The sequence below is a fragment of the Eleutherodactylus coqui genome, chromosome 6 (assembly GCF_035609145.1).
Source record: "Eleutherodactylus coqui strain aEleCoq1 chromosome 6, aEleCoq1.hap1, whole genome shotgun sequence".
NCBI classification, from domain to species: Eukaryota; Metazoa; Chordata; class Amphibia; order Anura; family Eleutherodactylidae; genus Eleutherodactylus; species Eleutherodactylus coqui.
The window spans coordinates 131,865,351-131,888,333 of record NC_089842.1 but is presented as its reverse complement, the minus strand read 5'-3'; the positions used below and the strand labels follow the sequence as shown (position 1 = coordinate 131,888,333).

At 46.0% G+C, this 22,983-nt stretch overlaps 1 protein-coding gene across 3 annotated transcripts; it reads right to left on the bottom strand.

The window, feature by feature from the left end:
- Positions 1–635: 635 nt before the first annotated feature.
- POMT2 (protein O-mannosyltransferase 2) lies at positions 636–22,971 on the bottom strand. Of its 3 annotated transcripts, none has more exons than XM_066607635.1 (21): positions 22,773–22,971; positions 20,085–20,169; positions 14,963–15,067; positions 14,779–14,887; positions 14,494–14,602; positions 14,266–14,425; positions 13,962–14,068; positions 13,451–13,533; positions 13,228–13,337; positions 13,088–13,154; positions 11,895–11,955; positions 9,303–9,381; positions 9,082–9,227; positions 5,239–5,330; positions 5,062–5,138; positions 4,906–4,977; positions 4,764–4,823; positions 4,577–4,682; positions 4,289–4,429; positions 3,686–3,797; positions 636–2,416 (listed from the first exon to the last, which is right to left on the bottom strand). In XM_066607635.1, exons 1-21 carry the CDS (start codon positions 22,961–22,963, stop codon positions 2,311–2,313), a joined length of 2,178 nt encoding a protein of 725 aa, XP_066463732.1. In that variant the 5' UTR covers positions 22,964–22,971; the 3' UTR covers positions 636–2,310. The 3 variants fall into 3 exon arrangements, with proteins under 3 accessions (XP_066463732.1, XP_066463734.1, XP_066463735.1); XM_066607637.1 differs by having other exon boundaries at positions 20,090–20,169; positions 22,773–22,927; XM_066607638.1 differs by lacking the exon at positions 20,085–20,169 and having other exon boundaries at positions 22,773–22,922.
- Between the last annotated feature and the right edge of the window lie 12 nt (positions 22,972–22,983).

The window sequence follows — 22,983 nt, the reverse complement described above, 5'->3', positions numbered from 1 at the left end:
AGATGTGTCATTTACTGATTAGGGGGAGGATCCACGCAACACGCAGATTGTCAGGACTTTATAAAGAAGCCTGAAGTAGATGAAAAGTTCTATGACCAGTCGGGGGTACATAAAATATTCACACATTCCATTAATGATCTCAATTAGAGTTGGAAAGGCGATTCAGTAGATGAAAAGGTATAGTGCCCAGCCATGAATACACAGAGCATCTCTTGCCAACACTGACTATTCTAAATACAATCCAAACACAAGGAATGATCTCTATTGCTCCATCCCCAATTATAACATGAGTAATTAATGATCTCCATACCTCTACCCATGATCCTAACATAAGGAATGATTTGCATACTACCACCTACAATCCTAACATGAAGAATAGCTGCATAGCTTCATCCACAATCATAATGAGGAAGGAGCTCCCTGTTTCTGGGGTGAACACAGATGCAGTTTGTCCTTTCCCCAAAATCCTGTGCTTTTCCATGTCTTCTGCGAATGATGATCCAATACTGCAGCCCCTGGCTTCTTGAAGAGGAACATTACTGGTTTTATTTGAGGGTGTATAAGGGAAGGAGCAGGCTGAAACGTCTCAGAAACGTCAAGCTGTGCACAGCAGCTAACAAACATGACACAAGACGCAGCGCCAAAAAAAAACTTTATTACAACCTCTCAGTTCTGTTCTATATAGAGTTCATACCCAAAACAGCAGCAGACGGGGTTAATGCATGTTGGGGGGCCGATCATACACAACACCTTTCCTTAGAGGTAGAGACGCTGCTTCTGCATGAAAAAAACATGGAAAAATATGGAAAAAAGTGTCACACAGTCCAGGGTGAAAGAAAACCAAGGTGAGGCCTCCAAGTAAAGCGCCCGTGATCACTGACTGATTGGATTCTTTGGGTGCTTTTACACTAGACAACCAGCAGGGCACAGACACCCGACAAGTCATCCCACCAATGATCGTTTCTGAGCTTTTACAAAAGAACGATCCCTGCTCAGTGAATGGAGGCGGAGTGGGCCGGGGATGGTTCCAGCCCGCTCACTTTCATTCACAGTATACAGGGAGTCGTTCATAGATGAATAACAGCCTGCTTCCATGGGCGGATCAATCATTCAGCTTTTATGCATGCAGAAACTGAACGACAAACGAATTTATCATTTTGTCATTCAGGCATTTAGACTGAACAACAATTGTTCAGATCCTTGGCGATCGCAGTAATCTGAACGATTTCTCGGTCCGTGTAAAAGGGCTCATAAGCCAATATCCTCCCCTCAGCTGTAGATTTGCTTTTCAGAATACAAGTCCCGTACTGCCCTTGCATCTTCCCTTACGCCACAACAGCCTAAGATTGATCAGTGAGTGCAGCTGGATTAGTAAGGGGTTAAAGCTGTTAGGTACAATTACCGGAGCAGCATCCTGCAGCTGTAATTAGGCCTCTTCAGGCAGCGGAAAGCAGAGAGCTCTGGTCCATCCTAATCTGCTTCTTTCTTCCCGTCCTGCCCTTATTCCTATGGCAACTGCATCTACTGGCCACAGGCAGCCAGGATTCATCCTAATATTCCCCATCCCCCTCGCACCAGGTCTCCGCCAGAAGGGTTAATGAGAGAGAGGAGTTGGGGTATGCCTCCAAGTACACTCGGCTCCGCACACTGACATGCTACTCTGGGGGACTCCGAAAACCATGTGAAAGTCTACTCCATTATAAAGCTGGGACAAAACGAAGTGGCGAAGTAAGAACATTAGATGTCCCAAATGACAATATCTACCGATGCTGTGGATCTAGTAAGTTCTGTGATATCACTAATCACATGTGCCTCAATCAGTGGAACAAGCACCTAAACACTGCTGCATCTCACCCCCTTGTAATCTACTGTACGTGGGGCCTATTCATAACAACCAGAAGCTACACGTGATTAATATACAAACAACTGCCTGGACACGACCCCAGCTACAGCGGAGCAACACAGGAAACATACAATGTGGGGAAGAAGACAGCTGGGAGCAGATGTCAGGCGAGTGTGTGTGTTCATCCACGACATGCATGCGGAGTGCCGAGCCGTGAAAGAGAATCAGCAGAACCTCAGCAGATCCAGACATGGGGTCATAACTAAAGTTCAGAGATGTTGGTGAAAGCATTCACTGTATGCTGCACTGCGGTGCCGTCCATATGCTCATCCTTGTAACCTGCTCTGTGTCATCTTATTGTCGCCATCATCACCTGAGTGCTGTAAAGCAACTGAAGCCCTCAGCGCTCATCCATCCAGACTGGCCTCAGCACTGACAGCGGGTAGCAGTGTCCAGAGCAACTGGATTTAGAAGTCCCAGGAGTCCATCCAGCGCAATCCTGCCATGGGGCTGTCGGGTTCATCAGCGAGAGATCCCACCATCCCATAAGCCAGGGGATGAAAGAGGTAAAAGCTGCAAGAGGGCAATAAGGTATAATTATGACAGGAGGAAGCCAATTATTGACAAAGGTTGCCTCACTACACCTCTGCAGCAACTCAGCACAAATTGAGATTAATAACTATCTTCTTCTGCAGGTCATCATCAATGATGCTTAGTGTTTGTTTGCTATTGCAGTTACATCAGATTAGCACCTGTAGATTTATTTGACTTACTTTGGAGGTGCTGATTAAGGGCTTACTCACACTGGTGTATTTTGTCTGCATATCACGCAAGTAATACGCAGTGCTAAAAGCCCATTGACTTACAATGGGCATTCAGACCTGCGTTTTTCACACGTGTTTAAAAGGCAGGAAAAAAAATGCAGAATGTCCTATTTTGGTGCATAAATGCCTATTATAGGCTATGAGGGTATAAATAACGCAATTACATGCATATTTGCTGCGTTCTGCGTATTAAGCGTGTGAGTGAGCCCTTACTGTCTTTCGCATTCTACATGTGTAATTGTAGACTGCCTTAATGTTGGTAGTGCACTTCATCCACCATTCCAAGGCTGTTTTAATTAGCTGGTTCCTACCTATCCTACGTCCATCTTGTAAGCCTGGGCCAAGATAGGAGTCTCCTATTGCATTACTACAGTATGTAGTTTTCGGATCCATCTGAGTAAGGTCACCTTGTGGTGGCAGGTAGGCTCACACAATTTAATCAAAATGTGCATAAAGACCATCACACTATAGACTAGTCAATATAATAGCTGCTGTGTCTTTGTGTTTGTTTGCTTATACATAAAGTTTTATCTTCTCCTGCCAGTTAGCAGGATTATTCCCAGTAAAGCACAGAACTTGTACAGAAGAGTTGCAGTCAGCAGAGAAGTTCCTGTACAGAAGAGTACCAGCCAGCAGAGCAGTACCTGTATAGAAGAGTACCAGCCAGCAGAGAAGTACCTGTACAGAAGAGTACCAGCCAGCAGAGCAGTATCTGTATAGAAGAGTACCAGCCAGCAGAGCAGTACCTGTATAGAAGAGTATCAGCCAGCAGAGCAGTATCTGTATAGAAGAGTACCAGCCAGCAGAGCAGTACCTGTATAGAAGAGTACCAGCAAGCAGAGCAGTACCTGTACAGAACGGTACAAGCCAGCAGAGCAGTACATGTACAGAACGGTACAAGCCGGCAGAGCAATACCTGTACAGAAGAGTACCAGCCAGCAGAACAGTACCTGTACAGAACGGTACAAGCCGGCAGAGCAATACCTGTACAGAAGAGTACCAGCCAGCAGAACAGTACCTGTGTAGAAGAGCCCCGGTCAACAGGCTCATTCCGATGGCGTTCACAGCTCGTTGACGTGATGGGCAAAGCACTGTAGTGCACAGCTGGAGAAGGGATGACAAAGTCACTGCTGTATAGAGAGATAGAGAGAGAAGTGTCACTGCCCCAGCCACAGGGTAACATGGAAGCATTAGCTGGAACGTACAGGCTGACAATCTCTACAGGATCTGCTGACATTCTCATGTCTTAGTATTTATTAGAACCAGTTCTTCACAATCAGTGTGGTGTATACACAGAACAGTGCCTGTAATTTGCATTTATTTCAATGGAGGAACACTCTAACATGGCCGATCTTGTGTTAGCTGATATCAGGCAGCCCATTATTCCTTCTGCTCATTAAAAATAAGGTATGGTGTGTTTATTTGGAGGCAAAACATTGTTTAGCTACAGTTTGGTTGAGATGAAAATAAAGTTCCCTACCAGTCACTCTACACTCATATTGCCCCAGAGTCATGTTTTGCCTTTTACCAATGGACTACTGATAAATGCACCGTCTCCTACCTGTAGCCTCTACGCAACCTAATAATGTCACATAAAACCATCCAGATGGTCAGTACTCACCAGTCAACATGCTGGAGAAGAGCATGGCTGGAAAGTAGTGGTGATAATACAACACTCTCCCCATGAAGAAGAAAGGCACGTAGTGGAGCAACCACCATGACATCAGCTGCCCCCCGCTCCCCAGGAGAAGGGTGAAGACGTCTGTAAGATAAATCACTCCGTTCACATCCATCATTACATACAGAGTAAATAGATCATATATACCAATCAGAAGAGGTACTGCTCTAGTCAGGGAAGGGGAAACCAGGAACAGTTCCCAGCACACAGCAGACAAATGAGAATAAATACCTTTCACCTCACTGCATAGTATGAAGCCTCGTTGTAAAGACACAGCTGCACAGAGCGCCAGGACCACGTAGAGGATGAGGCCACTCAGGTTCAGCCACCAAATGACCTGGAAGAGAGGATGAGAACCACAGGAAAGCCTTCACATTCTCTCCTCAAGGACATGAAAATCATAAGGTGACAAACTTACTGGGTTCCCCAAAAGATAGATCCGTACATCCGTAGTATTAACACCAGAGAAGCGGAGACCCTGTAAGGGGGAGAAGTCACTGACGTTACGTGGCCTGTTCATGGGGTGGCCAGCACCATACCATTCAGTATGGTGACCTCACCTGGAAGTTCATTGGCCAATGCCAGGGCTTGGACGTAACCTCGTGCTCTTTGGGTTTCATGCCACTGTTTGCCTAAATGAGCAAAACCAACAACTTAATTATCACCTGAGAGCCCCCTGCACCCCTCTCAGTCCCAAAGATGAGATTTCCTCCTACCCGAAGCATTACAATGTGGGACTCTACCAGTGCCTCCAAGAATGACGGTTTCAGAATGGAAACAGAGATTTTCGGGACTGTGGCAAAGAAGATGCAGTCAAAAAAAAAGGAGAAGCCTGCGGATAACACACGGGATGCGGAGACCCCAAGCAACAACACAAATAAGATCACACTTACGTCTGTGATGCTCATGGTCTTCCACATTCCATAGGGTGTCAGGGCTCTCACGTAGATATGGGCTGCAGGTCACCTCACTCTGTTCCCAGCCCCTACGGGGTGCAAAATGAGTAGTAAATTATCACACAGAGCCACAATGTTTAATCAGTGGGAGCCCAGTACATCGGGGCTGCTGTAGTTTCTCAACGCCCAGTAAGCTTATCCATGCTGTGACTTAAAACAGCATTGTGTGTCCATCTCATTTGTGGGCCAGTAAACCCCCTTCAATCCTGCTCTGCCTCAGATACAAATGCTGTAGCAGGGGAAGGGGAATAAAGAATGATTTATAGACAACCGAGAGGTTTCCATACACAGACAGAAGTAGGTTGATGGTTGACCAACTATGGAATGATCATTTTGCAGGTACAATCATACATATTTTAATTCATAATGGCAATCACAGTCTTTCCAACTGGCGATACAAGTTTAATGACCCTGAACTAAAGATGAATGATCTTTCTGGGAACGTTTTTTCAAAGAAAGATTGTTTGTGGACAAAGATCTTTTGTGTTAATCGGATGACAATTTCAAACGTGATCAGCTTCTTTGCAGACAATGACAGTTTGTTATCAGTTGGCTAAAGCAATGGTTCGTTGTTAAAAATTTCACCTGATGACCGTTTTGGGTGAAATCGCCCATTTTCGTCAACTTTAATCTAATATGTATGGGCGCCTTTACCTGCCTGCTCAGGGCTCTCAAAAAAGAAAGTTGACTATACACCCAATAGCTGTCGGCGAACACTCATTCGGTTAACAGCTATTCCTCCTAACCTACCATATACCTGCACGCTTCGCTGTTGGGCATGCATGTTCTCAATGGAGAGAAGGGAATAAGCCTTTATAGGCCTCCCTGGCTGGCAGCTTTTCTTGCTTTAGAACAAAATATGGTGCTTGCTGAAATTCAACATAACCAATCCTTCTCCTCCCCACGACCAAACATCAACCTAACATCGAATACACATTAGATGGTCAACTGGTCCCGCCGACAGTATACTCAACCTGGACTTGGCCTGAAGATATTACCATATCACTAGGCAAGAAAAAAAATTTTTGTTTTGTGCCCATGAAATCAGTAGTATTTTCACATTATTTGGATAACAAATAAAATGATTATTAACAGTTATTGAGCCAAAACTTTGATTGTCACATTGCTGACTAAGATTATAAGTACAGTGCAGGTTCATGACTATACATGTACAGTAATTATTTTGTATGCTGATATACTGCTGTTATTTTTTGTTTTTTTACATCTGTAGAAAAATTGGTGATTATTTGAATCACGTATGGCATCAAGAGGTTGTAAGTACCCTGCAGATGCTTTATGTTATGTATGAGGGCAAAGATGCACTCTTTGGCAACAATGGCAAAAATGAATGCAGCCTACAAAGCATATTTTGGGATGGCTGTGGGTGATCCAGGCTGAAATAGTGGAACTTGCTGGATGATAGCATGCAAGTTACAAGTCAAAGAAAACGTCATCAAATGTTTTCTACCTTCTTACTCTGTTACTGCCATCATGTGACAGGTCTATTCAGAGAAATTGGGATACCTTGTAGCGCACAGGATTGGCGGCTTTTCATCGACAGTTCTTCCAAGAACTTCAAAGCAGTTCTACTGAACAATGGAAATCAACTTCCATCCCTTCTAGTGACTCACTCGGCACATCTCAAGAAGGAGTACAATAGTGTCAAATTCCTACTGCAAGTACGATCAGTATGGTTGGGAGGTAATTGGAGACTTCAAGATGGTTGCTTTCCCAATGGGTCTTCAAGGTGGTTTCAACAAAGTTTCCTTGCTATCTTTGTCTTTGTGATAGCAGAGCCAAAACTGAACACTACCATCCACGAGACTGGCCTGAACGTTTTCACTTCACTGTTGGATGAAGCAACGTCAAGTGGAACCCCCTAGTAGATCCTAAGATGATTCTGATGCCACCTCACATACAACTCGGGTTTATGAAAGAGTTTGTCACAGCTCTAGATAAAGAATTGCCATGTAAATGCACAAAACGATTATCGCTCAAAAGATTGCTTTTGAGCGATAGCCGTTGTGTCTAAATGGGCCTTTAGTATGTGATGGGAGCTTTGTCTGGAGCAGTGAACACACAGCAGTCAGTCTGGACACTCCCTGGACCTTCATGCTGTGAACTGAAGGGAGGCCTCTCTAGTCCAGGAAATGCATTATGTATCTGTCGTACTTATTAAAAAACTGGAGCATACCAAGGTCTATTCTTCTGAGGTCTGCAGACAAAGCTCTGATCCCATATAAACAGCTCGAATTCCTGCACCCCTTGAGGAAGCTTTAGCGAACCGCGCATAGGTTATAAGGTTGGCACTATTATTATGTTCATGTTCTTATTATTGTCTTGTACATGTGAATATGTAGTATTTAATATGCTGGTTGTATTAGAGTCATCATTGCTAACATAATTGGATATCTTTTGCATAGACATTTCTCTATTAACATGACATGCTATATGCCTTCCTTTTTGAAGCATTATTTCTTTTTGTTTGGGAACCTCTGTTATATAATATTTTAATATAATCATATTTAATAAAATTTCATTTTTTTATTGAAGCTTTTGCGTGCTGACCTCTTTTTTGCCTACTAATAGTATTGTCTAACTACACTACCCAATCACATGAGCAGTTTGAAATTCCAGTGCTCTCACCATAGACAATGGGGATATGCACATTAGAGCCATTCCTCGTTTCTATTCACGTTTCCAATAACAATGAGCATAATATTGAGTGCAGCTCTGCAATATAATACAGGCTGTAACCCTGAATCAGAGCATCAATTAGTAGCGAGAGCTCCTCTGAAATATAATACAGGATAACTCAGGATCAGTACAGAATAAGTTATGTTATGTATGTATTTACACAGCTCTGCTACATGCACGTCACACACACAACTCTGATACATGGCTTTCTCATATGTGCTGCATATGTTTTAACAACTTCAGCTGGTGGCTGAGGTGAAATAATAGCTTGTCACTGTGTCATGTAAGCTGCATTAGCTGCATGGCGGCGTTGAACTCTTTGTGGTGACATGTTTGCACAACAGCGATGGTTAGTTTCAACTTGGACAACGGTTGATAATTAGATGAAGGCTGGACTGTTGTTGGCGGCATTAGCACTTGAGATGACCTGATATCAAGTTCAGGAGATGTGAAGATAGTGGTGAAGGACTATGCTTCACTGTTGTTGGCCAATATGCACTGCCAGCTATATATTTGTAAAGGACCTGCAATGATGTCACCATCATGTGACGAGGGGGCGGAGATAAGAGACTGTATGTCTAAATTTGTGAGGTGTCATTTATTGGAGGTATGCAGCAGTCTGCAAACCAGTCTGACAAACCCCACAAGGGTTTGTGGGTGATGTAGTCTTCCTATAATTCCTCATTCACTGCAGAAAGAGTATAAACGACTTGTGATGACGTCACCGTCATGTGATCAGGGGGGCAGAGCTAAGCCTGTAATAACTGACATCATCACAGCTGCTGTCAGGCTCTACATGTAACTCACATGTCTCACACATACACAAATTGGACGGACAAGTGGTCCTTAGTTGTTGATTGTAAAGTATGGTTCAAAGAGTGGACATGGGCTTTAAGGTTATAAAGACAAAAGCTGCAGCAAAAGGTCACATGATGCATTTGTACTGCGGCTTCAGACTACAGGTATGAAAAAATGTGTAAGGCTGCTCCCAAGTGGTGAGAAGAAGTCCTGCAACACAAGAGGAATGATAGGATAGGACAAGGGGGAACAAATATACCAATTAAATGTTCCACTGTATCTCACCACTTAGGAAGTGTTTTCCCAGTCGAGCCAAGTACACAGCTCGTTGCCAGGTGTAGCAGCCGGATCTGACTGCGCAAAACTTTCACTTTATGTTTGTCACTGGTCACCTCAATCCTCCAGAAGTCATTACTGTCGCCTGTCCCATTCTATAAAAGAAAGAAGCATTGATACGAGAGAGTAGACACTGGATGAGCAATAAGTAGTGTTTCTGCCATCCTTACCGTGCCATACGCTGTCACCTGTAGATGTTTCTTGGTAAGTGGTGCCTCCTGCTGATGACTATGAAGGTTACAGCCAGTGCTGAGAAGACATGAAGAAATAATGTATGAGGATGTGTGACCCAGGAGATGCGACAATCATAAAGAAATGGGGACCTACACCAAACAATACAATATAAAAACTGTGCGTGTAGATATTATATACGTTACTGCTTACACATGTCAACATATTACGCATGAAAAGTCTCACTTCTGATACAGGATACTAAAAATCGCTATTCTAGTTTGATATGAACAACCACTGCATGAAATTAAAAGTTCTTCAACCTTCCATTAGACTGTGTTTCCATTTGTCACCATTTTCAAGATCTCTGCTTGCTGTTAGTGAGCGGGAACATTATTTCCGTGGCTTAAAACCTGTCCTATCTTAGTCCAGTACACATATCTTTTGGACTCCCAAGCCCTGAGCTGAGAGATTTGTGCTGCTAATCTGTACATTTCACAGAGGATTGTCTACACTGTAACAAATCCTCAGCTATGTAAGATGAGACGAGGACAAGATCTCTCATTGTTATTAATGATTATGCTTCATTTGTATAAACTTTCATTACCGCACACAACTTTATCTAGCTTTTGGATTTCTGAAGAATAGAGTCGCAGATAAGACAAGACGATGAGTACGGGGTGTTCAGGAGAAAGAATAAAACAAGATACTTCTGGGATAAACCTCACATCCTTACTAAAGGCCCTTTTACACAAATGATGCCCGACACTCGTCCCCATGTATATTCGCTGCCGTACTGTTACACAGGAGCGAGTATTGCTGGATCGCTCACAAAGCGGCCAGCAGTGAGGCGGGTGACCAGAGGAGATGTCTCTCCCCGCTCTCCCTTCGCCCCTCTCCATTTACTCTAAGCAGCGACCGTTCAGTACTGAACGGCTGCTGTTTACACTGAACGATGGTCATTTGGGATTTTACGTATGCTTAAAACGGAACGACTCTCGTCTAGTCATTCAGTTTCTGCATGTTTTTACACGGGACGATTATCGTTCAAAACCAAGCGGGAGCCTGAACAACCAGACGATAATCCTCCCATATAAAAGGGTCTTAATTCAAGCCATAGGCCAATCATGGCAAGTGAATGTAGCTGACCTCGGATTTTTAATGTTGAAGATACCACTACAAACTCCTCTAATAATAAGGAGCAAGGGTCTTGTTAGTCACTGCAGTCTCCATGAAAGTAGTGAGACATGAAGGACGCAGATGAATGCACTCTGGGGATAAACCCGGGACCTGGCCTTCAGTATAGAAGGGCCAACCATCACACGACCAGGTCTAGCTCTTCAAAGACACTGTAATATTTTGACATGAGCCATAAAACTGAGGAGCCAATTGTAAACTTCAAGAATGGAGAGGTCAGATGCTGGTCTAATTTTTCCATTTTCAGAGGTCAGTGACTGACAGGAAACACAGCAAAGTCCCTGGAGATGGAACGGAAAAATTGTTTTTTTACAAGGCTGTTCCTGGGCGCTGTATATGTGCAGAGCGAGCGGTGGCCTCACACCCATCCTGTATAAACATGACATGTAAACACAGCAGTGCTCTATAATCCTACAAGAACGAGCTTCCCAGGCAGTAAACACGGACTGCTCACACGACCGAGGCTCCTCCTCCACAGCTGCATGCAGGGGACGCAGCGCAAAACCCAAAGGATTATCCGGTTACCACGCTCTCCTGTGCATTTGACCCTGCGAATGAGTTAATGTCATAATAATAAACCCTCATATGGAGGAACTGACAGCTGTCAATCACATGCGCTTTCTACATGTGCATGATGGAGACAGAATAGGAAATGCATCAAAGTTAAATGTTCTATTCAGCATGGCCACCTCTAGATGTCAGGGTACGGACCACAGTGTGGTACAAGACGCACAACAAACCACAACAAATCAGCAAATGATCTATCCAGGTCTTGAGAGTTTTGTGGAAAATGGTAAAAGTTCCCTGGTGCAAGTACCGAGTCATGACTGAATCCTAGGGTAACATCGTGATGTTTTCTTGGCAGACTTTTTTTTTTGCGTGGTGGTTTGCCAGCGCCTTTCCCGGTCATCTTTTACCACCCAGCAAGCTGGGTACTCATTTTACCGACCTCAGAAGGATGGAAGGCTGAGTCAACCTTGAGCCGACTATCTGATCCACACGGGGATTGAACCCGCAACCTTCAGGTCGTGAGCAAGAGCTTAGGACTGCATTCCTGCTGCCTTAACACTCTGCGCCAACTCTGTAAACATGAGTATACATGATGTGGGACAAAGTAACAATCACATAATACGTGTGTACAATACAACAGTCTGGCAGCCTGCTGAGAACGCTCATCAGATACCTAGGATCAGGCACTCCTGCTTTGTACTGTTTAGCAGGCGCTTCCTGCAGGGCTGGCAATTATACTGGAGACAGGAAGCGACCCATTCCCCATGAGCTGGGACATGTTTAGACCTCAAGAATTTAACCCTTTCACCACCAGTGAGTCGCTTTACACCTATAGCAAGATCTCACCACAATTGGAGTAAAGTGAAATGTTTGGTTGGACTCACGCTTTATGCTCCAGCCGGATGATGTCTCCATGATGCACAAACTCCAAGGGGGTTTCTGAGTCTGAAAAAAAAAAAAAAAAACAGAGAAGTCAGAAAAAGGGCAGTAAGGGCCTTTTACACGGACCGACAGCCTTTTGATGACTGCACGAGCACTAACGTCATGGCAAAGGTCGTCAGCACCCATGTAGAGCATTCAAACAGAAAGACTTCTCCGCTTCTCCTTCAGCGCTTTACCTCCTACAAGAAGCGCTGAGCGGGGAGAAATTACACGGAATAACAAGCCAGCAAGCTAAAAGTCAGCTCAAACAACCGCTAATTAAAGTGAGTGATTTTTTTAAAATTCACACTTAATGATTATCACTCAAATTTGTTCTTTTGAACAAAGTTTGAGCGATAATCGTTACGTGTAAATGGGCCTTAAGATACTCTTCACACCAAAACATTACGGCTGAAAACATGATAAATACAGATGAGCGAGCGTACTCGGAAAAGCACTACTCGCTCGAGTAATTTGCTTTATCCGAGTATCGCTGTGCTCGTCCCTGAAGATTCGGGTGCCGCTGCGGCTGACAGGTGAGTCGCAGCGGGGAGCGGGGCAGAGCGGGCGGGAGAGAGGGAGAGAAAGATCTCCCCTCCGTTCCTCCCCGCTCTCCCCTGCAGCTCCCCGCTCCGTGCCGGCACCCGAATCTTCAGGGACGAGCACAGCGATACTCGGATAAAGCAAATTACTCGAGCGAGTAGTGCTTTTCCGAGTACGCTCGCTCATCTCTAATGATAAACAATTGTTGCCAGCTGTTTCTCCTTTCACATCAATGATAGAGCTTCCTTCATGGAGTTGAGCAGTATAGCAGTTTATAATAATCATGGGGTCAGGAAAATCGCATGACTGTCTGATGTCTAAAGACATTTTGATTGAAGGCTGTACAGCTCCTATGTCGGAAGACGTCCGGCAGGGTTTTCTTACTGTAGATTACTGGTCGCTCTGTTGTCGGGGGCTTCTCCAGCATGTGCCATACCGCAGTACTGGCTCTAGCCAGCAGATGGCGTCATTGTATAATGGCAGAAAGAGAAAGCCCCCTAGGAAACCCTGAATCCAAAATTGAATTGCAAAGGGTTAATGGAAATGTTTTGCTGTAAAACTAACGGAACAGAATAACAGCGATCTGTGACTTATCACGTGTCACCCCCATTACCATACTCCGCGTTGTGCTTCTTCACAATCCACAGGTTATTGTGATCTTTGTGGGAATATGTGGTGACCTGGTGTAATGAGAGGACATGATTAGTGAAGAGAGGACAGGACTAAAGGACAACTGTACACACAGGTGCCCACCTGCTGCTGCCGAGCGCCCACTCCTTCTGGGTACAGGTGCCAGTGTGAGTGCAGGTATCCAGCCGCTGCACGCACATTCTTCAGGGTAACCACTGAGCCGTACGCCAGGTCTAGAGGACAATTCCCAATCTCATGTCACAGGAGACACATTCCACCACAGTACACATAAAGTAGGCCTCATAATCCCAGTGCCCATGGAGCTGCCATGTATCTTAATACTTACACTCTGGCATGGACGCATTGTGAAGGTTGTTCCCAATTAGACGAGACTGGAAGGCTGAACTGAAGAAACCATCACCAGGTCCACTATAGGGAGAGGGAGACACATGATGAGGGGTCAAGAGAGCTCAGGGGTCACACTTGTTACATCAGCAAGGAATCTGTATGTTACTGAACACTAGCCCACAACTGACCACATATGAGAAAGCTGGTATCCACTGATACATACAATCTGAAGGAAACTTAGGATCTTAAATGAATAAGATTATTTTCTAACTGGCATTTCTGCAAAAACAAAAACGGAGGAAAAGTGGCAATAAAGAAAGCTAGAGCAGATGCAGTACACTGGAAGCAGCGGTGTGCCCGAGTTGTTATGGCAACTGCTCCAGATTTCTATTTTACGAGTCTTTCTACACGTTCACTATTGCCTCCATGTTTGTAGTTTGCTGCCCTCTACTGGAATAATGACAATTTACAAGCACGATCTAGGACTTACACACATCTTCTAATCTTACCTTTTATTAAGAACAGTAAAATGCACAACAAAAATGAGGGCATAGAGGGTGAGCGGCAGGAGGATGAGGCAGATGACACGAGCAGCTAAGTGGTAGAGAATAACATCCTGTGGGAGAGGGACACAAAGTTCACATCAATGACACCACACTAAGTATCAGGCATGATGGACTATGGCTATAGATGGATCTGAAACAGTTTAAATCCCAGGCACATCATCATTTCATACATCAGCTGTCACTTCCTGGATGTTTTCCGCTTCTCCACAACCCCCAATGCAAGGATCACACCAATTATTAAACTTACCAATGTCAAAGTGAGATCTCCCAGCAGTTTCCACAGGTCCCTGGCCGTGTTTACACCCACCAGGATAACCACAAAAAGGCCAACAAACTTCACTCCCATCGCTCCTGCCAAATTCACTCCAGTTAGAGCCAACCACAACCACCAGAGGGCGCTGAAAGGCCTGAGAGAAGATATATGGACTTAGGGAATGGAAATAAGTCATGATGAGGCTTCTGCATGACCACTTACCTACTAGAATATGACTGGAACATGACCATGCTCAATACTGCTCCCAGAATGAAGAACATCAGGATGGGATCCAGCAGGATATACTGTGACAGAGTGATGCATCCGGTGTCTGGGGAGCAGAAGAATGTTATATGTTGTCTATATAGAAGCTTCAGACGCGCACAGCGTCCCCCAAATACCACAAAGGAAAGCCCAATCCTTTCATAGAAGAATATGAGGGAAGTGTGAGCTCTGTAGCCACTCGCCACACACAGCAGAAAGCTGAAGAGGCAGAAATCTCCTTACCCAGGAGAACCAGCATAGAAGCGAGCAGCGCCACACCAACCGACAGCGACATCCGGAAGACAATAAGGAACACGAACGGAGGGAGACAGGCACCAAGGAAGGCACAGAACTGAAATGAGAGAGGCCATGCTAAATAAGGGGGTCCTCATCAGCCTGCTACCCTAATAATTACAACATGGCTCACCCCTCTCATGCCCACATAGGAGTGACTGCCATAGCTCTGCCCGGGTTTCAGAAAGGAGAACGACCCATTATAACCAGTCAGATGACCAGCGAAACCAATCAACATCTGTAAAGGAAAATCAGAGAAAAACTACATAATACAGGGGGTCATGGAGGGCCATTGACAGCAGTTGTGTTTTACAGGGCACCGTGGATGCTCAGTGACAGCAGTTCTATATTACAGGGGGCTGTGGACAGTCAGTGACAGCAGTTCTATATTACAGGGGGCGGCGGACAGTCAGTGACAGCAGTTCTATATTACTGGGGGCGGCGGACAGTCAGTGACAGCAGTTCTATATTATAGGGGGCCGTGGATAGTCAGTGACAGCCGTTCTATATTACAGGGGGCGGCGGACAGTCAGTGACCGCAGTTCTATATTACTGGGGGCGGCGGACAGTCAGTGATAGCAGTTCTATATTACTGGGGGCGGCGGACAGTCAGTGACAGCAGTTCTATATTACAGGGAGCCCTGGACAATCTGTGACAGCAGTTCTATATTACAGGGGGCCGTGGATAGTCAGTGACAGCAGTTCTATATTACAGGGGGCCGTGGATAGTCAGTGACAGCAGTTCTATATTACAGGGGGCCGTGGATAGTCAGTGACAGCAGTTCTATATTACAGGGCGCCGTGGACAGTCAGTGACAGCCGTTCTATATTACAGGGTGCTGTGGACAGTCAGTGACAGCAGTTCTATATTACAGGGGGCCGTGGATAGTCAGTGACAGCAGTTCTATATTACAGGGCGCCGTGGACAGTCAGTGACAGCCGTTCTATATTACAGGGCGCCGTAGACAGTCAGTGACAGCAGTTCTATATTACAGGGCGCCGTAGACAGTGACAGCAGTTCTATATTACAGGGGGCCGTGGATAGTCAGTGATAGCAGTTCTATATTACTGGGGGCGGCGGACAGTCAGTGACCGCAGTTCTATATTACTGGGGGCGGCGGACAGTCAGTGATAGCAGTTCTATATTACTGGGGGCGGCGGACAATCTGTGACAGCAGTTCTATATTACAGGGGGCCGTGGATAGTCAGTGACAGCAGTTCTATATTACAGGGGGCCGTGGATAGTCAGTGACAGCAGTTCTATATTACAGGGGGCCGTGGATAGTCAGTGACAGCAGTTCTATATTACAGGGCGCCGTGGACAGTCAGTGACAGCCGTTCTATATTACAGGGTGCTGTGGACAGTCAGTGACAGCAGTTCTATATTACAGGGCGCCGTAGACAGTCAGTGACAGCAGTTCTATATTACAGGGCGCCGTAGACAGTGACAGCAGTTCTATATTACAGGGGGCCGTGGATAGTCAGTGACAGCAGTTCTATATTACAGGGCGCCGTGGACAGTCAGTGACAGCCGTTCTATATTACAGGGCGCCGTAGACAGTCAGTGACAGCAGTTCTATATTACAGGGCGCCGTAGACAGTCAGTGACAGCAGTTCTATATTACAGGGGGCGGCGAACAGTCAGTGACAGCAGTTCTATATTACAGGGGGCCGTAGACAGACAGTGACAGCAGTTCTATATTACAGGGCGCTCTGGACAGTCAGTGACAATAGTTCTATATTACAGGGCGCCGTAGACAGTGACAGCAGTTCTATATTACAGGGCGCTGTGGACAGTCATTGACAGCACTTCTATATTACAGGGTGCTGTAGACCGTCATTGACAGTAGTTCTATATTACAGGGCGCTCTGGACAGTCAGTGACAGCAGTTCTATATTACAGGGCGCTGTGGACAGTCATTGACAGCACTTCTATATTACAGGGCTCTGTGGACAGTCATTGACAGCACTTCTATATTACAGGGTGCTGTAGACAGTCATTGACAGCAGTTCTAGATTACAGGGCGCTCTGGACAGTCAGTGACAATAGTTCTATATTACAGGGCGCCGTAGACAGACAGTGACAGCAGTTCTATATTACAGGGCGCTCTGGACAGTCAGTGACAATAGTTCTATATTACAGGGCGCTGTGGACAGTCAGTGACAGCAGTTCTATATTACAGGGGGCGGCGGACAGTCAGTGACAGCAGTTCTATATTACAGGGGGCGGCGGACAGTCAGTGACAGCAGTTCTATATTTCAGGGGGCGACGGACAGTCAGTGACAGCAGTTCTATATTTCAGGGGGCGGCGGACAGTCAGTGACAGCAGTTCTATATTACAGGGGGCGGCGGACAGTCAGTGACCGCAGTTCTATATTACAGGGCGCAGTGGACGATCAGTGACAGCAGTTCTATATTACAGGGGGCGGCGGACAGTCAGTGACAGCAGTTCTATATTACAGGGGGCGGCGGACAGTCAGTGACAGCAGTTCTATATTACAGGGAGCCCTGGACAATCTGTGACAGCAGTTCTATATTACTGGGGGCGGCGGACAGTCAGTGATAGCAGTTCTATATTACTGGGGGCGGCGGACAGTCAGTGACAGCAGTTCTATATTACAGGGAGCCCTGGACAATCTGTGACAGCAGTTCTATATTACAGGGGGCCGTGGATAGTCAGTGACAGCAGTTCTATATTACAGGGGGCCGTGGATAGTCAGTGACAGCAGTTCTATATTACAGGGGGCCGTGGATAGTCAGTGACAGCAGTTCTATATTACAGGGGGCGGCGGACAGTCAGTGACAGCAGTTCTATATTACAGGGCGCCGTGGACAGTCAGTGACAGCCGTTCTATATTACAGGGTGCTGTGGACAGTCAGTGACAGCAGTTCTATATTACAGGGCGCCGTAGACAGTCAGTGACAGCAGTTCTATATTACAGGGCGCCGTAGACAGTGACAGCAGTTCTATATTACAGGGCGCCGTAGACAGTCAGTGACAGCAGTTCTATATTACAGGGCGCCGTAGACAGTCAGTGACAGCAGTTCTATATTACAGGGGGCGGCGGACAGTCAGTGACAGCAGTTCTATATTACAGGGCGCCGTGGACAGTCAGTGACAGCCGTTCTATATTACAGGGCGCCGTAGACAGTCAGTGACAGCAGTTCTATATTACAGGGGGCGGCGGACAGTCAGTGACAGCAGTTCTATATTACAGGGCGCCGTGGACAGTCAGTGACAGCCGTTCTATATTACAGGGCGCCGTAGACAGTCAGTGACAGCAGTTCTATATTACAGGGCGCCGTAGACAGTCAGTGACAGCAGTTCTATATTACAGGGGGCGGCGAACAGTCAGTGACAGCAGTTCTATATTACAGGGGGCCGTAGACAGACAGTGACAGCAGTTCTATATTACAGGGCGCTCTGGACAGTCAGTGACAATAGTTCTATATTACAGGGCGCCGTAGACAGACAGTGACAGCAGTTCTATATTACAGGGCGCTCTGGACAGTCAGTGACAATAGTTCTATATTACAGGGCGCCGTAGACAGTGACAGCAGTTCTATATTACAGGGCGCTGTGGACAGTCATTGACAGCACTTCTATATTACAGGGTGCTGTAGACAGTCATTGACAGTAGTTCTATATTACAGGGCGCTCTGGACAGTCAGTGACAATAGTTCTATATTACAGGGCGCCGTGGACAGTCAGTGACAGTAGTTCTATATTACAGGGTGCTGTACAGTCATTGACAGCACTTCTATATTACAGGGCGCTGTGGACAGTCATTGACAGCACTTCTATATTACAGGGCTCTGTGGACAGTCATTGACAGCACTTCTATATTACAGGGCTCTGTGGACAGTCATTGACAGCACTTCTATATTACAGGGCGCCGTAGACAGTCATTGACAGCAGTTCTAGATTACAGGGCGCTCTGGACAGTCAGTATCAATAGTTCTATATTACAGGGCGCTGTGGACAGTCAGTGACAGCAGTTCTATATTACAGGTTGCTGTAGACAGTCATTGACAGCACTTCTATATTACAGGGTGCTGTAGACAGTCATTGACAGTAGTTCTATATTACAAGGTGCTGTAGACAGTCATTGACAGCACTTCTATATTACAGGGCGCTGTGGACAGTCATTGACAGCACTTCTATATTACAGGGCGCTGTGGACAGTCATTGACAGCACTTCTATATTACAGGGTGCTGTAAACAGTTATTGACAGCAGTTCTATATTACAGGGCGCTCTGGACAGTCAGTGACAGCAGTTCTATATTACAGGGCGCTGTGGAAAGTTAGTGACAGCAGTTATTTCTAGAGGGCGCTATGGACAGTCAGTTATAGCAGTTAAACTTTACAGAGGGAGTGGATGGTCAGTGACAGCAGGTATACACTATCCTAACAAAAGTATTTGGACACCCCTATCAGTAAAATTGATCAGGTCACATGGTTTAAGCCATGCTACATAAGATGCATGCCCTTGGAGATGGCAGCCATAATGTGTGATGGGTTATGCTGCGGCATACAAACCATCCATCACAAAGCACAATATATCAGTCCATCTACAATGGTGCAAGGAGTCAAGTCATTGGATAGTTGAGCAATGGAAGAATGTTCTATGGAGTGATTAATCACACTACTCTGTCTTCAAATCAGATGTGCGCACCTGAGTGCGAGGACTCCTAAGAAGTGGCTGTTGTCTAAGTGTGTTGTGCCAACAGTTAAGAACGGCAGAAGTTCTGTTATGGTCTGTTGGTTGTAGTGACAAGAACCACGAACACGGAGGTGTACCCTGCCATTCTAGACAATAACGTGCTGCCGACAATGTGACAATACTCATGGAAATGGTCAGTATTACTTCCAACAAGACAACGCGCCTTTTCACAAATCCAACAGTGTTTTACGTTGGTTTGAGGATATGGATTATCCCTGACTGGACTGCACAGAGCCCCGACCTGAACATCCTTGGGGGAACTGAAATGTGGGGTCAAGAAATATGAACAGCGTCCATCATCTTTAAGAGAACTCACCAGATGTTTGCAGGATGGATGGAGGAAATACCATCTAAAGTGTATCAGACATTAGTAGAAAGTGCTACAGAGAGAATCTCAATGTCATCGGGGTCAAAGGAAACCCCAGGAAGTATTGTGTGTAAATAAATACTAAACATTACTCTTGGTAGGATAGTGTATATTCCAAAAAGCAGTGAACTGTGGGTGACTGATGATGTAACATCCCCTTACCTTACCCAGAGGGGGATGAACATCAAAGAAAAATGTCCCGTTTATGTAATAACTCCCCATCTTCCCAAAGTGAGTCTCATCCCAACTGGAAGAGAAGAGAAGGTGATCAGTGAGGCCTGAGGCTGTCTACTTGCATGATGGGTAACTATTCACTGTTCAGACTCCGCCCCTGACATTACAGCATCACTGATAGGGGAGGGGCCGGGTTATAAAATTCACTTCCTTTTACAGTTCTGGTAGGTGATGAAGAAATTGGGTTGTAGTTCCACATCTTAACGGTGGTTGGATTTTTTCCCTTTTCCCTTTGTGAATTTAACCCATTCAGGCTGCAGCAATTTTTATCTTTTTTTCATTCACCAACTCATCTTTATAGTTTTTTTTTATTTTTTACAACATTCACTGTGCAGGATAAATATGTGGATTTTAATAAAATGGACCAAAGTTAGACCAGAATTGTGTCTCTTCTCAGGTCCTTATACATGGGACAATTGTTGGGCTCTTGGGCGCCCGACAGTCATCCCAACATTACTGCTTCTGCGCTCTCAGAGCGATGATCACTCAGTGAATAGAGGTGGAGCGCCGGAGATCGCTTCCTGCCCACCCATCTCCTCTCACAGTAAACAGGCAGTCGTCGTACAGCAGATGAAGGACTGCCTGTTTACATGGCCCGATCAGCGTCTGAGTTTTATGCCGGCACAAACTAAACGATGAAGGTAAACTAATTATCGTTTGTAGTTCAGTTGCTGGCGGCAGTTACACTGAACGACTATCGTGCAGATTCACGCGACCCAGTGAGAACCTGAACTAAGGCCGCCTTCACACCGGTAAGATCTGCCGGCGGCATTTACACTGCAAGCCGTGGAGAGGATTAGGATTTTTTTATATACTGTAATTTTTATTTGAAATTTATGAAGTTCCAATAATGGACTAAACACTAATTAGAATGAACTGTTCGCAATTATACAGATTGGGGGAAAAGAGAGAAGAAGACATAGAGAAGCAAGGTATAACGTAGAATCGCAGAATGGTAGAGTTGGAAGGGACCTCCAAGTCATCTGGTCCAACCCTCTGATTCACTAAATCATCCCAGACAGATATTGGTCCAGCCTTTGTTTGAACACTTCCATTGAAGGAGAACTCACCACCTCCTGTGGCAACCTGTTCCACTCATTGATCACCCTCACTGTCAGAAAGTGCTTTCTAATATCTAATTCTAGATAAGTAATCCTCTCTTCCGAGCGAGTCCAATCTTGGAAATGAATTGTTATAGAAATCACCCTAAATCCTGGCGACCTGGCCAGGGCCTAACTTGAGAGGGGGCATGTGGAGAGGATTTTAAAGATCCCCTTCACATGGTGTGGATACTTTCCATGACAAAGCTGCAGTGTTTTTGTAAAACGCTATGGATTCCGATTCCGCAGCAACATTTGGAATGCAAGGATGGAACTCTGCAAGTCCAAACGCAGCCAAAGTCGTACCAGTCAGGTCCTTATTTGACCACCGCAGTTTGCTGTGGGTATTCCACAAGGGGATACCCCCAGCGACTTTACCGCATGAGAAGACAGCCTAATTAATCTGTGTAAAAAGGCCCTTAACCCTTTCCAATCCACTGTCTGACATCTAAAGACATTCCGATTGAAGGCTGTGCAGCTCAGATGTCAGATGGGGGCAGGGGGGCCTCTCCAGCATGTCCCATACCGCAGTACTGGCTCTAGCCAGCAGATGGCGGCATTGTATAATGGCAGAAAGAGAAAGCCCCCTAGGAAACCCAGAATCCAAAATTGGATTGCAAAGGGTTAGGCACATCTTACACCTAAAAAAAAGAAAGGGAAAAAAGGGCAGGTATTGGTGAAGAGAGATTGCCACGGCCCAACAAATTCACTAGAATTTGCGCCAGAAATTAGAGCCCGTCTACAGCGGGTTTTACTTGCCATGGATTCGGAAAGTGGCTTCCTTCCCACGGGTGAGCGCGAGATCGTACCCATACGATGCAACGGCCGATGCGAGGCGGTTTTCTGTAAAAACAACAAAAAAAGCCTCGCCTCTCTTCGATGCGGATTGAGCTGCGTCAGAGGATCGCCAACTTTTCCTATTGTTTCCCGAGGGAACGCCCAAAGATATGACATGCCAGGATTTTTTCCTGGACCGCAATACGGAAAAGGTGGTGGGGGAGGAATGGCTCGTGTGCATGACCCCATGTGAACGTGGGCTAGGAAAGGCAAAGTAGAACGGGAGGCCGGACCCTCCTGCTGCGATTGGTGCCTTATATGCTGCTGTGATTTATCCAAGACAAGTACAGAAGAAGCCAACGCTGTGAGGCAGCCATCTTGGACTGCGCATGACAGTGTATCTCACGCACGGTCTTCCTGGCTTCTTTATTTACATTTCCTTCTGTTGCTTTGCCGCCCAAACTCCATGTAGTTGCCATGTACAGCGCTGATTACGCACACATAGCGAACAATTGGCTCTATCACCGGTACAATAGAACGCGCGTCCTGCATCTGCGCACGTATCATACGCAATGAAGATTCGCAAGTGTGCATGGGTCAATGGAAGGCATTGTGGGTGCTGTCAGTGACTCGACGCAGTGACATCGCACTGTCCTGAGCCCGGCCTTATAGTCAGGGGCTTACGGGTGGATTACACGGAGCGCAGAGGCAGAAGCCGCTGGCGGACCGGCGCACTCACCACACATGAGGCGGCTCCGCCAACTGGTAGAGGCGGCTCATGAAGGAGAGGATGGTCACAGCTCCCAGCGCGGCCCCCGCCTCCTTCATGCTGCGGTTGGGCCTCTCGTGTCTGGCGCTACGCCGCCGCCTGAGCAGGGAGCCCGGCTGAGAGACGCCTACAGCGGCCGGCGGCACCCCAGCCAACCCCATTGTGAACAGACACTGGAGGC

Excerpts from the sequence above, each read along its gene's own strand:
- POMT2 (XM_066607635.1), bottom strand. The coding sequence starts at position 22,963 with ATGGGGTTGGCTGGGGTGCCGCCGGCCGCTGTAGGCGTCTCTCAGCCG. Across the intron at positions 5,331-9,081 it reads GGGAAAACACTTCCTAAGTG|GGGCTGGGAACAGAGTGAGG; the intron begins GTGAGATACAGT and ends TGCACCCCGTAG. Across the intron at positions 4,824-4,905 it reads ATTGGCCAATGAACTTCCAG|GGTCTCCGCTTCTCTGGTGT; the intron begins GTGAGGTCACCA and ends TCCCCCTTACAG.